Source organism: Dermacentor albipictus, chromosome 1, assembly GCF_038994185.2.
Source record: "Dermacentor albipictus isolate Rhodes 1998 colony chromosome 1, USDA_Dalb.pri_finalv2, whole genome shotgun sequence".
In the NCBI taxonomy this organism is placed as follows: Eukaryota; Metazoa; Arthropoda; class Arachnida; order Ixodida; family Ixodidae; genus Dermacentor; species Dermacentor albipictus.
The window spans coordinates 345,237,226-345,251,766 of NC_091821.1; the positions used below are offsets into that span (position 1 = coordinate 345,237,226).

The following is a 14,541-nucleotide window of genomic DNA, read 5'->3' on the forward strand; positions in this document are numbered from 1 at the left end:
AGGCAAAATCTTCAGGGAGTGAAAACCCTCCAAACGCGACTTGGAGCAGCGTAGTAGTCCACTTGAAAGGAGTAAAAAAGTAGCGGTAATGCCCTACGTTCATTCTCTCAACGCATATATAAAAAAGTAGGGGCCCGATATGGTGCAAGTTTTGTTTTCAGCTCCTAATAAACTTGGTAAGTTGGGAGCAGCCGTCTAAAGAAATATAGAAGGAATGTGAAAGAACACGGGCTGTAAAATAAGCCATAGAAAAAAGCTCGTCCCCTGTAAGGTTGCCTTTGTCCACCGAATCCCTTTCTCCTACGGCCTTACGTAGGGCAGACCGGCCAATGCATTAATATGAGGCTATCCGAGCACCACAACTTTTTAGGCAAGAAATCTAAAGACCTGGCAAGGCGTTGTTTCTAATGCGAGTGTAAACCGTTTTTTGATGAAACAAAAACCCTGTTTGTTCACACTGATAGCAGTACAAGTGGCGGAAGCATTTCACATAATGAGAAAAGGTAGTGGCTGTGTTAGTCGACCTTCCGTAGCCTTATCTTCGAAGGAAGTGGGCTTGTTGAACAGGGGTAAACAACGGTGTTCATCTCACCCGCAACCACGAGGCAATGTTTTGGGTATGACAAGTGGTTTTATTTTATTTTGTTGATATTGAGCATTCCGGTGGCAGTTGCCAGCCTGCTCCTTGTTTTCCCTTTTCTGTTAATTGTGTATATGTGTTCAAAACAAATAATAATAATTGAGCATGCGCACACGCTTGATGTAAGGCTTCAAAAAGCAATCGCGTTTTTCCAATAAACGCAGTTGCGAGTCAGCGCCGTGTGTGTCCCATTCTCAAAAAAGAGGTGAGGCGTGCAGACAGGACACAAGAGTAGAGAAGTGGACAACACAAACGCCGTAACAACTGTTTGTCCACTTCTCTACTCTTGTGTCCTGTCCGCATGCCTCACCTCTTTTTTTGCATAATGAATCCTTACGAACTACCTCAGCTTTCTGTAGTTCTCAGTCGCATTCTCCTTTTTGTGTCCTGTGTCGGTAGCGATGTTTTTAAACATTACGCAAAACCACCAACTCGCCCAATCTGTCCTTCTTCTTCACACCTTACTAGTTCGTCCAGGTGACCATACTTCCTGCAAAACCTTGCCCGCTGAGCGCAGCTAACCATTACGTAATTATCCCTTTCGGCTAAAGTTCGGCTTAGGAGGATTAGCACCGAACTAATGGTGAGAAACGCTGTTGGCTTCTCCCATGCTTGGCTGATAGCGTCAACTTACGTTTCATGGACTTCATGAGACGGAGCATTCGTGTACTGCTTCTCTGGGCGAAGTAGTCAGGGATTCTACTCGCAAGTGCAATGACCCTGTTTTAAACTGTGTCCGTATACAAGAAAAATAAATGGGCATGGGCAGGACATGTAATGAGTAGGGAAGATAACCTATGGTCATTAAGGGTTACGGACTAGATTCCAAGGGAAGGGAAGCGTAGCAAGGAGCGGCAGAAAGTTATGTGGGCGGATGACATTAAGAAGTTTGCAGGGACAACATGGCCACAATTAGCACATGACCGGGGTAGTGTGAGAGGTATGGGAGACGCCTTTGCCCTGCAGTGGGCGTAACCAGTCTGATGATGATGACGACGACGACGACGATGATGACGACGACGACGACGAAGATGACGATGATATACATTGTGTCGAATGCACATAGGAGCCACACGTGCCACAGGCTACAACAACAACAACTACCGCATCCCTGCACTTAAATCCGCACAAATAATTTGATGATCATTTGCCCTAAGCATTTCTCATAGCTCTGAGGCTGAGGTATGTTGTACTCAAGTTACATACAATATCCGATACGAATTGCTAGATTTATTTATTTTTTTACTCTGAACAGAAAACAGAAACATGTGCATTTGAAACAGGGGCATACACGTGCTTTGTGCTCACGGTCACTTCAGTTTCAGCGCCGTGCGTGCCTCGCTATTCAATCTCCCTCAAGGCACGGGCTCTATAGAGCTGCACTTATGAAGGCGTCTGTAGCTATTTGAGTGCTCACTGCCTGTGCAACACTGTGATGCAGATGTCAACTGGGGTTCGTCGACTCAAGCGCAGACGTACTTGGATGCGCTCAACAGCGTCGTGAAACTCAACCACGTCCGCGACCACATCAAGAATTACAGGTGAGGTGCCCTGCTTTTTTATTCGCTCTGGTTCCTGAGAAAGTTTTGCGATGGAAGCTCGTTGGGGCAGGAGGAGCTCGTTGAGGGCCTTTCAGCTTAGCGCTACCGCACCAGCCACTTGCTAGCTTTGCGCCGAGCTATCTAACATGCGCGGTCCGCACCAGGCGCGACGTCCGGACCAGCAGCACCAGTTGTCATTTACTCGTATCCAAAACAACCTTTTGGAGTAACTGTCTAGAAACGACGAGTTGTCGCTATTGTGCCGTATAGTGTCAGATTGAAACTCAAGTTTGCAAAACAACCTTCTGGAATGATTCTTTCCATACAAGTTGTCCACCTCGTGTCTGATAGTGCGACTATGGGAAAATATGCTGTTATTGCTTGGTTTGATTGCGTTCGGATTTAGGAGCCATGGATGCAAGTAAGCCTCGACTGCCTGGGTACTCATGCCAGCAATGCCACAATGGTACTAAATATATTATCAAATACCTCACTCAGAACATGTAAGCCTTCGAAGCCATTACATAACGGTATACACGTAATGGCAGGATGAAAAGTTTACGGGATGCGATATCTGAGCAAAAGAATAGTTATTGGGCTTGAATAAACAGCCTAGATTTCAAATGTGTAACGTGTACTAGTGTACGCGAACGGCATAGTGCTATATTGTTTTAATAGCTGCGAACAAACGCTGGACTGACATGCGACGTATTCGCGGAACCCGAACTCTGTAAACTTTTGACCCTGTCTGTGCTTGTAGGTCAATAACTCTGCAGTAACAATGGCACGACGTGTTTGTAGCACAGCGTAGGTCGATAAAGCTTGCCTTGTGATAGGCATTTTCTTCACGGTGTGTATATGCAAGAAAACGCCACGAATTTAAAAAACCTGTTTGGCTTAAATATTTGTCGTGTGTGTGCGCGTGTCTTCATTATTTGCCCCCGAATGCTACAGGCCTCAGATCCTGGTGCTTACTGGAAACCCCGCTGACCGCCTGCCTCTCGTCGACTTCGCCTACTTGCTCACAAAGAAGCTTTCCCTCATGGTATGCGGAGACATCCGCAAGGTGAGCTCACGTTTATGGCGTCGCTCACGGACGTAGTTGGCGTTCGTAGCACGCGTGAACGCGCTTCGAAATAATGTTAGCGAAGTTTCAATTGTGTGAAGTGGTCCACCATCAACTTCGACATACTGCTCCAGCAACTTCGACATACTGCTCTCGCGGGGGCTGAAGAGATGTAGCATCTTTCCTCGGCCTCAATGGCCGCATTTCGACTGGGACACTATGCAAAGTAGCCTGTGTACCACGAAATTGGTGCATGGTAAAGAACCAGGTTCAGCCGCATTGTGAAAGTTAATCCCGTCCTTCCCTTTCATAGCCCCTGCGTTGCTTTGGGACGTGAAATATTATTTGCCATTCAATGAACCAAATGAAAAGGTGGCACCAGTATCAACTGAGTGACACATCCCGTTTCCTACCTTGCACTGGGGGAAAGCGCAATGCAAAAGATCCGAGAAAGAGAAATGCGTGCGCGCGTCCTGACGCTCAATTTTGAAAGCACTTGTTTTTTCCTTAATGTCTGGATGGAGTTCGACATAGGTTTTAAGATCTGCGAAGTGAACCAGTCCTCTACTCAAGTTTTTTATGTCAGCTGTTCACGAGCCTCACATTGGTTTCTCGTTCCAGCCTCCGGTGTCCTACAGATCTCGCAACGCCCTAACGTCCAAGGCGTACAACTGCTTCGAGCAGCGCAAGGTCAAGGCCTTCTACAGTGTGGTCGTGGACAACAGCTTTTCCAAGGGCGTCCTCTCGCTGATACAGGTAAGAAGCTAGCGTATGACAATGCCGAGTTATTAGCACTCACTGCTTTCTTTTATATGAAGTTGCTGCAATGTTTTCTGTTTTCTGCTTGTTCCAACAGCTCGTTGGCGTTGGCAAGCTTCGACCCAATGTTGTCCTCATGGGCTTCAAGGCTGACTGGCAGACGTGCCCGAAGCAGGAGCTCCAGGAGTACTTCGACGCCATTCAGTGAGTCGGGGTCACATACCAGGTGCCCAGTGGCGTAGCCAGAAATTTTGTTCGCGGGGGCTCACGTTGCCGCTTGGCCTCCTCCTTATAGAATTTGTCGAGGGATCAAATACGTGAATAATAACTGCATTGCCATTGCCAAAGATGCCGCAAACGAAATCTTGAACGCTACGCACTGTCAAGAGAAGTAAAATACATAATTTTTTATAAAAGAATGTATTCGTATGCCCCAAAAACTGTGCTAGAAATAACTTATATCAATGCTTCCATGTTTGTTTTTTCTATTTAATAAGTCAAGCAAATATCACACCAACGTTAGAACTATATCAGTTCGAAACCAACAAAGCAGTGCACGCCGCTGATATGAAAAACGTAAAGGCCATGAAATGAACAAGTTGAGGACAAATATTTTAATTAAATTTTGTCATTTAAGAACTTTGTTTACATTTTTTGTACACATGAAACGACCGAAGAAAAATCTCAATGACGCTGTCCTACGTTCCAATGTATTCCGCAGTAGCAGCTGTCACCGGTCGTGTATTGTATTTTAATTCCACGACAATATAGTCGCAACAGAGAGCACATATAAAAAGCAGGAGTTCTTCAAAATGTACACTAGAAATGCGAAGATACAATGGAATATACAAATGCGGAGATACTGCTTGATAAAGGGCACTAAGGTGTCGCTGGAAACAAAATTCACTGCATCTACACACACAACCTTGCAACAAGATCGTTAAATATGCGTATAATTCTCCAATAAACCTACCTATATAAGCAAAAGTCACTGTATATGATGCGTCAAGCAAGACAAACAAACTTGTTGCGCAATCACAGATTCACAGATCACAGAATGTTAAGCCCGCCCCCCCCCCCTTTTCTTTCCACAGCCCCCCTTGCATCGCGCGTGATGGAAGGCGGCGCGCTTCCTCCCCGCTTTTCTTCCTTGCGCACAAAAGACTGAGCCACGTGTCATATATATATATATATATATATATATATATATATATATATATATATATATATATATATATATATATATATATATATATATATATATATATATATATATATATACTGGAAAGATTTTGCGCCAAAAAAAACACAACACACACAAGAAAGATAGCGCCCGTGGTGTTGTCGTCTTTCTTGTGTGTGTTGTGTTTTTTTTTTTTGGCGCAAAATCTTTCCAGTATGCAAGAACACCAACTAGCCCAGCAGTTAACTCTTCTAAAATATATATATATATATAAATATATATATATATATATATATATATATATATATATATATATATATATATATATATATATATATATATATATATATATATATATATATATATATATAGATGAACAAAAAACGCAAAGGAAAGCATGTTGGCCACAATCGAATGTCTACTTTAGGCACCTAATGTATGTGGCTACCGAGGGGATATCGAAGAAAACGTGACACTTGGTCCACAGAGAACCATACGCACACTGCTCGGTATACTACACCGGCGAGACAAAGGACTTTCCGGAGAAGCTGCGATAGCGTCGAAGGGAAGGTGATGCCATCAAGCGAACGACTTTTAATCCGTCGAATCCCCACAGTGATGGCGCCGAGCGACCATTGTTTCTTTTTCTCGTCTGCTAGCCAGAAAGCGTCCAAAACTCTGCGAGACCAAAAGCCCCATAAGCCTCCCCCCCCCCCCCCACCCGGCTGCGTCCCTGGTTGTGTCGCTAGAGTGTACTAGTGCCGCTACAATGAAATTGTGTCGAGTCGTGAATGGCGCCTTGAGCTGCAGGATGTTACCGACCCAGGGAAAAATTCTGCTTGCGCGTTGCAAGCAACTGAGACACTTGACATATTCTTAAGAGCTGCGCGACTTAGTGAGGCGTTGTAATTAGTTTTGAGCGCGTGTACGTGTACGTTTTTTCGTCTGGTGCGCGTCAAATCTCGGAGTACGTGTCAAGTGATCTTCCGCCTTTTTTTTTTACATAAAGCAGTGTGTCGCGCCTGCGGCTAGACTAACCTCTATCTGTATTTGTGTCATGGACGCCCCATCGGCATTACTTTCAGATCACTTGAAATTGCAATAAAGGTTATTTATGCTAAGACGTTGCTAGCACCTTCGAATATCCGATTCTAGCTCGTCACTCAGCATCCTGTAGTGAACGACAGGGTTATGAAAAGTTAGTGCAGATCATGGATGCGAGAGTTTTGAGGAATGGAACGTAGGCATTGAATTTCTGAAGGACTATTCCTTTCGTCGATGAGTGCGAAGCGTCTGCGAATACTTGTCACGAAACATTTAGTGCAGCAAATCGGCTACGTCGGGGCTACAACTTCAAAACCAGTGTACCCAAGCCTTGATGAGCCTATGATGTTAGTTTCTTTCACCAAAATAGCCAAATTGCGCCATCGCTTGCGTCCATTGCTCGAGGATTGTTTTAAAACGCTAAGAAGTTGAACTGACTTGAAATGTGGGGATTTTCCATGCCAGAACCACGAGTTGATTGTGAGGCACGCTGTACCGGGGGACTCCCACTATACAGCGTGTTTTGACCATTAGGGGATCTGTAACGTGCCCCCAACGCGTGGGAGACGCGTGGGAGACGCGTGTTTTTGCATTTCGCCCCCGTCGAAATGCGACCGCCGCGGCCTGGATTCGATCTCGCCACCTCGTTCTTATCAGCTCTCTTTATCAGCTTGAGCTGGTCGTCGAGGGCCGACGACCAGCTCAAGCTGATAAAGAGAGCTGAGAAGATGGCAAGAGCCAGCGGAGCCCTGGACTAAGGGCCCCGACCATTAGCGGTTTTCTGATTAGTCTTTTGATTAAGTCTATCTATCTATCTATCTATCTATCTATCTATCTATCTATCTATCTATCTATCTATCTATCTATCTATCTATCTATCTATCTATCTATCTATCTGTCTGTCTGTCTGTCTGTCTGTCTGTCTGTCTGTCTGTCTGTCTGTCTGTCTGTCTGTCTGTCTGTCTGTCTGTCTGTCTGTCTGTCTGTCTGTCTGTCTGTCTGTCTGTCTGTCTGTCTGTCTGTCTGTCTGTCTGTCTGTCTGTCTGTCTGTCTGTCTGTCTGTCTGTCTGTCTGTCTGTCTGTCTGTCTGTCTGTCTGTCTGTCTGTCTGTCTGTCTGTCTGTCTGTCTGTCTGTCTGTCTGTCTGTCTGTCTGTCTGTCTGTCTGTCTGTCTGTCTGTCTGTCTGTCTGTCTGTCTGTCTGTCTGTCTGTCTGTCTGTCTGTCTGTCTGTCTGTCTGTCTGTCTGTCTGTCTGTCTGTCTGTCTGTCTGTCTGTCTGTCTGTCTGTCTGTCTGTCTGTCTGTCTGTCTGTCTGTCTGTCTGTCTGTCTGTCTGTCTGTCTGTCTGTCTGTCTGTCTGTCTGTCTGTCTGTCTGTCTGTCTGTCTGTCTGTCTGTCTGTCTGTCTGTCTGTCTGTCTGTCTGTCTGTCTGTCTGTCTGTCTGTCTGTCTGTCTGTCTGTCTGTCTGTCTGTCTGTCTGTCTGTCTGTCTGTCTGTCTGTCTGTCTGTCTGTCTGTCTGTCTGTCTGTCTGTCTGTCTGTCTGTCTGTCTGTCTGTCTGTCTGTCTGTCTGTCTGTCTGTCTGTCTGTCTGTCTGTCTGTCTGTCTGTCTGTCTGTCTGTCTGTCTGTCTGTCTGTCTGTCTGTCTGTCTGTCTGTCTGTCTGTCTGTCTGTCTGTCTGTCTGTCTGTCTGTCTGTCTGTCTGTCTGTCTGTCTGTCTGTCTGTCTGTCTGTCTGTCTGTCTGTCTGTCTGTCTGTCTGTCTGTCTGTCTGTCTGTCTGTCTGTCTGTCTGTCTGTCTGTCTGTCTGTCTGTCTGTCTGTCTGTCTGTCTGTCTGTCTGTCTGTCTGCCTGTCTGTCTGTCTGTCTGTCTGTCTGTCTGTCTGTCTGTCTGTCTGTCTGTCTGTCTGTCTGTCTGTCTGTCTGTCTGTCTGTCTGTCTGTCTGTCTGTCTGTCTGTCTGTCTGTCTGTCTGTCTGTCTGTCTGTCTGTCTGTCTGTCTGTCTGTCTGTCTGTCTGTCTGTCTGTCTGTCTGTCTGTCTGTCTGTCTGTCTGTCTGTCTGTCTGTCTGTCTGTCTGTCTGTCTGTCTGTCTGTCTGTCTGTCTGTCTGTCTGTCTGTCTGTCTGTCTGTCTGTCTGTCTGTCTGTCTGTCTGTCTGTCTGTCTGTCTGTCTGTCTGTCTGTCTGTCTGTCTGTCTGTCTGTCTGTCTGTCTGTCTGTCTGTCTGTCTGTCTGTCTGTCTGTCTGTCTGTCTGTCTGTCTGTCTGTCTGTCTGTCTGTCTGTCTGTCTGTCTGTCTGTCTGTCTGTCTGTCTGTCTGTCTGTCTGTCTGTCTGTCTGTCTGTCTGTCTGTCTGTCTGTCTGTCTGTCTGTCTGTCTGTCTGTCTGTCTGTCTGTCTGTCTGTCTGTCTGTCTGTCTGTCTGTCTGTCTGTCTGTCTGTCTGTCTGTCTGTCTGTCTGTCTGTCTGTCTGTCTGTCTGTCTGTCTGTCTGTCTGTCTGTCTGTCTGTCTGTCTGTCTGTCTGTCTGTCTGTCTGTCTGTCTGTCTGTCTGTCTGTCTGTCTGTCTGTCTGTCTGTCTGTCTGTCTGTCTGTCTGTCTGTCTGTCTGTCTGTCTGTCTGTCTGTCTGTCTGTCTGTCTGTCTGTTCTCGTTCTTATCGGCGCAACACCGTAGCCGCTAAGCCACCGCGGCGGGTGCTGAGAGGTTCCTTAATAGGACCAGCACATGGCTCTTAGTATAGAGAGTGTGTAAAATAACTGAATTTTGTCATAGCAGGTTCGAAGATGGCGGCAACAATATGGACACGTCGTTCGCACACCGTGTGAGCTGTGCCATTGGGTAACGACGCTGTGAAGCATAGCTAGCTCAAAATGTTGCGTAGGCACGGTGACGGAAGCTGGATGAATATTCATGAGCTGCACACCAGAAACACGGTCACCTTGTACAGGTCGCGCGCTCGATCACATTGCACACACGCATAAGGCGAAGCCGTTCAAGAGGATAGAGAACTGGACAAGTTTGTACCGGTTCATGGCTAATAACAAGAGCACGCTTAAAAACGAAGACGACGGAAGGCGTAGACACAAATCAGGCGCTGGTGTTTTGTCTGCGCCCGTCTTCGTTTTCAGTGCACGGTCATTAGCTATGAGGCCATTGCAAGCATATATGTAGTGGCACATCGAGTCATTCCGTTGAACAGACAGTACGTTTAAATTGTGCTCTTCCAGTACTTGCTGTTGCCGCAGGCGGAAAACGGACTGAGAGGTGTGCGCGCACTAGCACAATTATGCAGCAGCACTTCACAAGCGTGCCTTCGGGATACAAGGCTCTCAATATGGTAATGTTCTTACCTACCACGGTATAGCTCAGTGGCTATGGCGTAGCGTTGCTGAACACAAGGTCGATGGTGCGATTCCAGCGGCAGCGGCCGCGCTTTAGATAAAGGCAGAATGCGGCAGCGTTCGTGCACCGTATATTAGCTGCCATAGCGGAGCGCGCTAATGAAACCTAGGTGCTCAAAATTATTCCGGAGTCCCCCACAACGGCGTGCCTCATAATCATGTAGTAGTTTCGGCATGTAAAACCGCAGAAAAACAAATGTTAGTACTTCTCGCTCTTCGTTGTTGGGCCCGAGTGGTCCCCCTTCTATAAGTTGGCACTAGAGTCATCGCGAAGGTCAGACCACAGGTGGCACTCTGCGCTTCCTCGGGCGAAAGCGCTTTCTTCTGTTGCTCGCGACGAAAGAGCTGCGCCACTGAGCAAAATAGAAAATAAAATGGAATACATTTTCAAGTACAGCAACGGGAAATGTATTAGCGCCTCATTCCCGGCGTGCTTTAATCGTCTGTTGGAGACGAAGTGCGTGCTCATCTGCAAATAGAAACAAACATAATCGAAGAGACTCGAACCACCGTTGTACGTGGCATTTCTTTCTCACGCAGCCACTCCTTCGACTCGCACATGTCATTGTGCATCCTGCGCCTCGCCGAGGGCATCGACTTTTCCAAGTACTCGGCGGAGGAAATGGCCGCCGGCGCGACCGCGAGCTCGGACGCTGCGTCCGCAGTGCCCGCGGGCACCGAGGGCAGCCTGAACCGGGACGCCTCCTCGATCGACACCCTTCCCAGGCACGGCTCCAACTCGCAGCTCTCGCAAGGTATGCGGGGCCCCCTCGCCTTTCTTCCAACCAATCTCGTGAAACGGAGTGATGTAGGCGGGCTTTCTGTCAGATAGTTATGTGTTAACCCGATAAAAAATGGCTGTGGCTTAGCTAAGGTTAAGCGCAGGATGCGGAGCATACTAGCCTTTATTTTAGTTGTTGAACCACTGTTTAGCCTGGTGAACTGCTGTTGCTTGGCTATATTTGGTTCGGCTAGACGAAGAAACAACTCATGCAGGCGAGCGCACTAGCTGAGACCCGGCTATGTAGCTACGCGGCCGCAAGCGAGCGCACGAGTATGACGTCATATGGTAGCTACGCGGCCGCGCGCGGCGCAGCAAGGAAGAGCGTGGTTGTGCGGCTAGTATACGTCGCACAAAAGACGTTGGCAGGCACGCAGGCATTAGTGGGAGCGGAATACGGCAGGGCAATGTGAGCCCCCACCTTCAAACTAGTTCTTCCTCTCTGCTGTGCCGTGGCGACTGAATTACAAACTCTTGTGTGTGCTTGTGTGTGCGCGTTTAGATAAACTACTTTCCTTTGCATCATTTCGCACCCTTTCTCCCCTTCGACATTGAAGGGTAGCCAATTTGGCTCGGCTTTCTTTACCTCCCCACATACTTCTTGCCACTTTTATTTCTCTCTTTCTCATCTTCTTCGCCATCTCTTCCATCGGTGCGGCTCCTTTTATCCTCGATACTACCGTCAGTTCTAACCTGTGTGACTAGAGTAAGGCATTCAGAAAATGAACCCCGTTTGGCGGTGCAGAAAGGGACTGGGTGCAAGCAGAAAGCTTCTTGGACTAACGTAATAGGCGGTCCGAAGCACTATAAGCATTTGACTGCATAATGTCATAATGCCATAGAATACCATAAGGCCATACAGAATACCGGTCAAAGCAGGCGCAGTGTGTAAAAATTGGGCGTATAGAAAAGGCCAAGCCGAGAATTTGACAAGGCGAAGCGCTGTCTAAAATCTCATTTTTGCGAGGGACGAACATTTGTGGAAGCAAATAAGCTCAGTTTAAAACAAACACCTAGAAACGTACGCATGAAATGTATGCGGTCACAAGTTCCGTGGTAGACACGCAATTTACCGTTTGTTTGGTACGCGCCTAACCAACTAATATGAAGTTCTGTGGAAAGAATAAGCCACTTGTTGGCCAGACGGCATTTTTCGTCTGCCTTTTCTACGAGGACGTCGTTCGAATCGTTCCAGATTTTTATGAATGATCAATCAGCCGATGTTCACACATCACTGCGCCAGACTCCTAGCAGATTTTTTTTCTTTTTTTTTAGCACGGTGTGATTTTTCATACCAGGCGATCGCCTGCCGAGTTCAATGTGGTTGCCTGTATACGATGACATGGCGCTTTGATGCTCCTTGAAATGGAAGCCTGTATTGGCCCTAATAAAATAACTATTCGTCGCGGAATGGATCAATCGGCATTTCATACCATGGCGACTGGGTACTTCGGCAAGAAAAAAAGAAGTGCAATTCGCGTGCAGCAGGGTGCGTCGCAAGGTTATAATTTACTTCGGGCTACATGGTGGCCCGTTGCAGAAAATGTCTGGTCACTCCTTGATTTCGAGTGCGCGCGGCATGTTATTCACCCGTTCTTTTATATATTGGGTGTTGCTTTTCCCTGCAGTCAAATTAACCACGAGCAAAGACACTAGAGCAGAAATAGCCTTTGCTTAGTTATGTACCTCCGTTGCTATAATTGATTTGTTTCGCGTACAAAGTGCAAGGCAGCGCAAAAGAAGTAAACATCTACGAACCAGCCTCATTCACGGCCCTATTGACTTTCACTTCGGCCGTAGCGTTCAAAACCGCCGCCAAAACCGCGCTGTACTTACGCTCGGCACTTTCTCTGCGAGCGTGCTCAGAACGTTGAATTCTTTCACCGAGTGTTCTCTCTCTCTTCTTCTTCTCTTTCTTTCTTTCTCTCTCTCTCGCTTGCCGCCTTCGCTGCCCTCTATGCAGCCCTGAGACCGACCGCTTCGTGGTTGGTCTTTCTGGCAGCCCTCACGCTGGCCGGTGAGTCGATCGACGCGCACTTCCGCGCAGAACACTGATCCAAAGCAATGATGTGATAGCCTAATTTATGTTATAGCTTTGTGTACGAAGTCTGAATTATTTTCAGGAACGCAGTGCTTCGTTCATAGAGCTTTTTGTTGTTGTTGTTGTTGTTGTTGTTGTTGTTGTTGTTGTTGTTGTTGTTGTTGTTGTTGTTGTTTGTTGTTGTTGTTGTTGTTGTTGTTGTTGTTGCTGCTGCTGCTGCTGCTGCTGTTGTTGTTGTGCACTTTTGTAGTATGCTCGTCTCTGAAGTTGGGCTGCACGCATGCGTTCCTCGCAACACTATTTGTTTTGATCCGCATCTGTCGTGTGCTGTATGTTCCTTGTTTAGTGTTTTTTGATGCTCGGCAACAAATAATTGGAAGAGATACCCTGAGAGTAAGTCTGCAAAAGCCTACAGCTTTCGTCGAAACCATGCTAGGTGACCGACGGGATATGAGACGACGAAGAAGATATGAACTAATGCTCGTCTACGTGTGTCGACTCGGACATTAAACCTTCTGTAAATAAATATACTCTTCTTCCTTCCCGTAACATCTCTGGTGGAGTTACATTACCTTCATTGCCGGACACTACAGAGGGCGTATTCCTGTGCCCCTCCATATAGACTCAACACGTAAGGGGGTGTGTTCCACGTTCCACGTGCCTATCGCCTATGTGCCAATTATATAGTGTATTGTGTCGTCCCGAGTAACCAGGTAAGTGAGGCTGACACGGCCCTGTGTGAGGCTTGCATGAGTACCTATACCTGTTCGCCATCAAGTATGCTAGCTTTATGTGCTCCATCAAGTATACTAGTTTTGTGCGCGTATTTGTTGTGGGCCTTGCATGTATGTGCGACTGTGCGACAAGTCAGATCTTAATATATCTTTAAGTCTCTTTTGAGGAAATCATTCTAAGGCTATAGGCATATGACAACAAGGTGCCAATTTGGGCTCGTTGGCACTTCTGCTGGACTTGTATGAAGCGAACAGCGCGACGTGAGAGTGTGATGAAAACACTTGGGGCGCAGCGCTAACCAACCGAATTATTTTATTTCCGGAAAGGCCTGTAATACTCATAAAGCTAATAAGGATAACCGTTATCTGTAACCTTCCTTAACACAAATGTTCGGAAGGCAACGCGTTCCAGTGCATGAAACGACGCGATGTACAAGATTACCCATTTCTCGATGCGGTCGCGGTGCAGCGGGTAGCTCGGGCGACGAAGACGAGTCCTCGACGGCGCCGCAGACTCCGACCGTGGAGAGGGCGAACAGGGACTCCGGCCTGGGCACGTACCGCAAGAACGCCTCCTCGCCGTCGGCCAGCCCCCGCGGCGGCGCCTCGTCCGGCGGAGGCGCCCCGGTCATCGGCCACGAGAGCGTCACGGTGACGTTCCGGCGCGACTCGTCGGCACCCACGGTGCTGCAGCGCTGGACGCGGCGCACCTCGTCCCAGGCCTTCGAGCGGAGCGTGCCCAAGAACGTGCTGCACTCGGTGAACCAGTTCCAGCGCAAGCAGAAGAAAGGCTCCATCGACGTCTGGTGGCTCTACGACGACGGAGGTAAAACGTGTGCGCACGTCGCTCGCGCCCCGAGGTTTTGGGCGCCGTGTTGAAACTTGTTTGAGAGCGGGTTCCCGAGACAGGGGTCTGTTACCCCGTGGCTTTTCCTTTCTTTCTTTAGCAGGCGCACGGGCACTAGTTCAAAAACGTTTCTCGGGGCTTTTGCTTGACAGAGTTGCTTGAGAAACGCACTTTCGCTCCGTTGCATTTGTCGCTAGTGCGTGGCTATACGAAAAGCAGTGACTGCGTCAGTCGAGTGGTGTCGCTGCAACCCAGTTTCTCAAGGGGACACTAAAGAGAGGAATAATTTGACCTGTGTTTGCGATTACCCTTCCTAGTTTCTTGGGGAGCCGGAACAGATGCGAGAACGAGAGTTGGGTCGCGACGCCACCTCCAAGCTACCGCAACATCTGGCCGCGAGGACACGAATTTCGATGTTGTGGGCTCCGCCCTAGTTAACCTTTTATCAGTGAAGATATAATGTAGTCCAAGAGTGAACTTGAACGTTTTGAACCTAAATGTGTTGAGCCA

General features: G+C 47.7%; 1 protein-coding gene across 1 annotated transcript in view; it reads left to right on the forward strand.

Moving 5' to 3' along the window:
- Positions 1-14,541, forward strand: part of LOC135914084 (solute carrier family 12 member 2-like) — an 82,362-nt gene that overhangs the window by 59,745 nt on the left and 8,076 nt on the right. The window contains exons 14-19 of the mRNA XM_065446869.1: positions 2,082-2,181; positions 3,136-3,247; positions 3,869-4,003; positions 4,104-4,210; positions 10,169-10,383; positions 13,654-14,010. Of these exons, the coding sequence (XP_065302941.1) occupies positions 2,082-2,181; positions 3,136-3,247; positions 3,869-4,003; positions 4,104-4,210; positions 10,169-10,383; positions 13,654-14,010 (1,026 nt within the window). The remainder of the gene's footprint in view (positions 1-2,081; positions 2,182-3,135; positions 3,248-3,868; positions 4,004-4,103; positions 4,211-10,168; positions 10,384-13,653; positions 14,011-14,541) is intronic.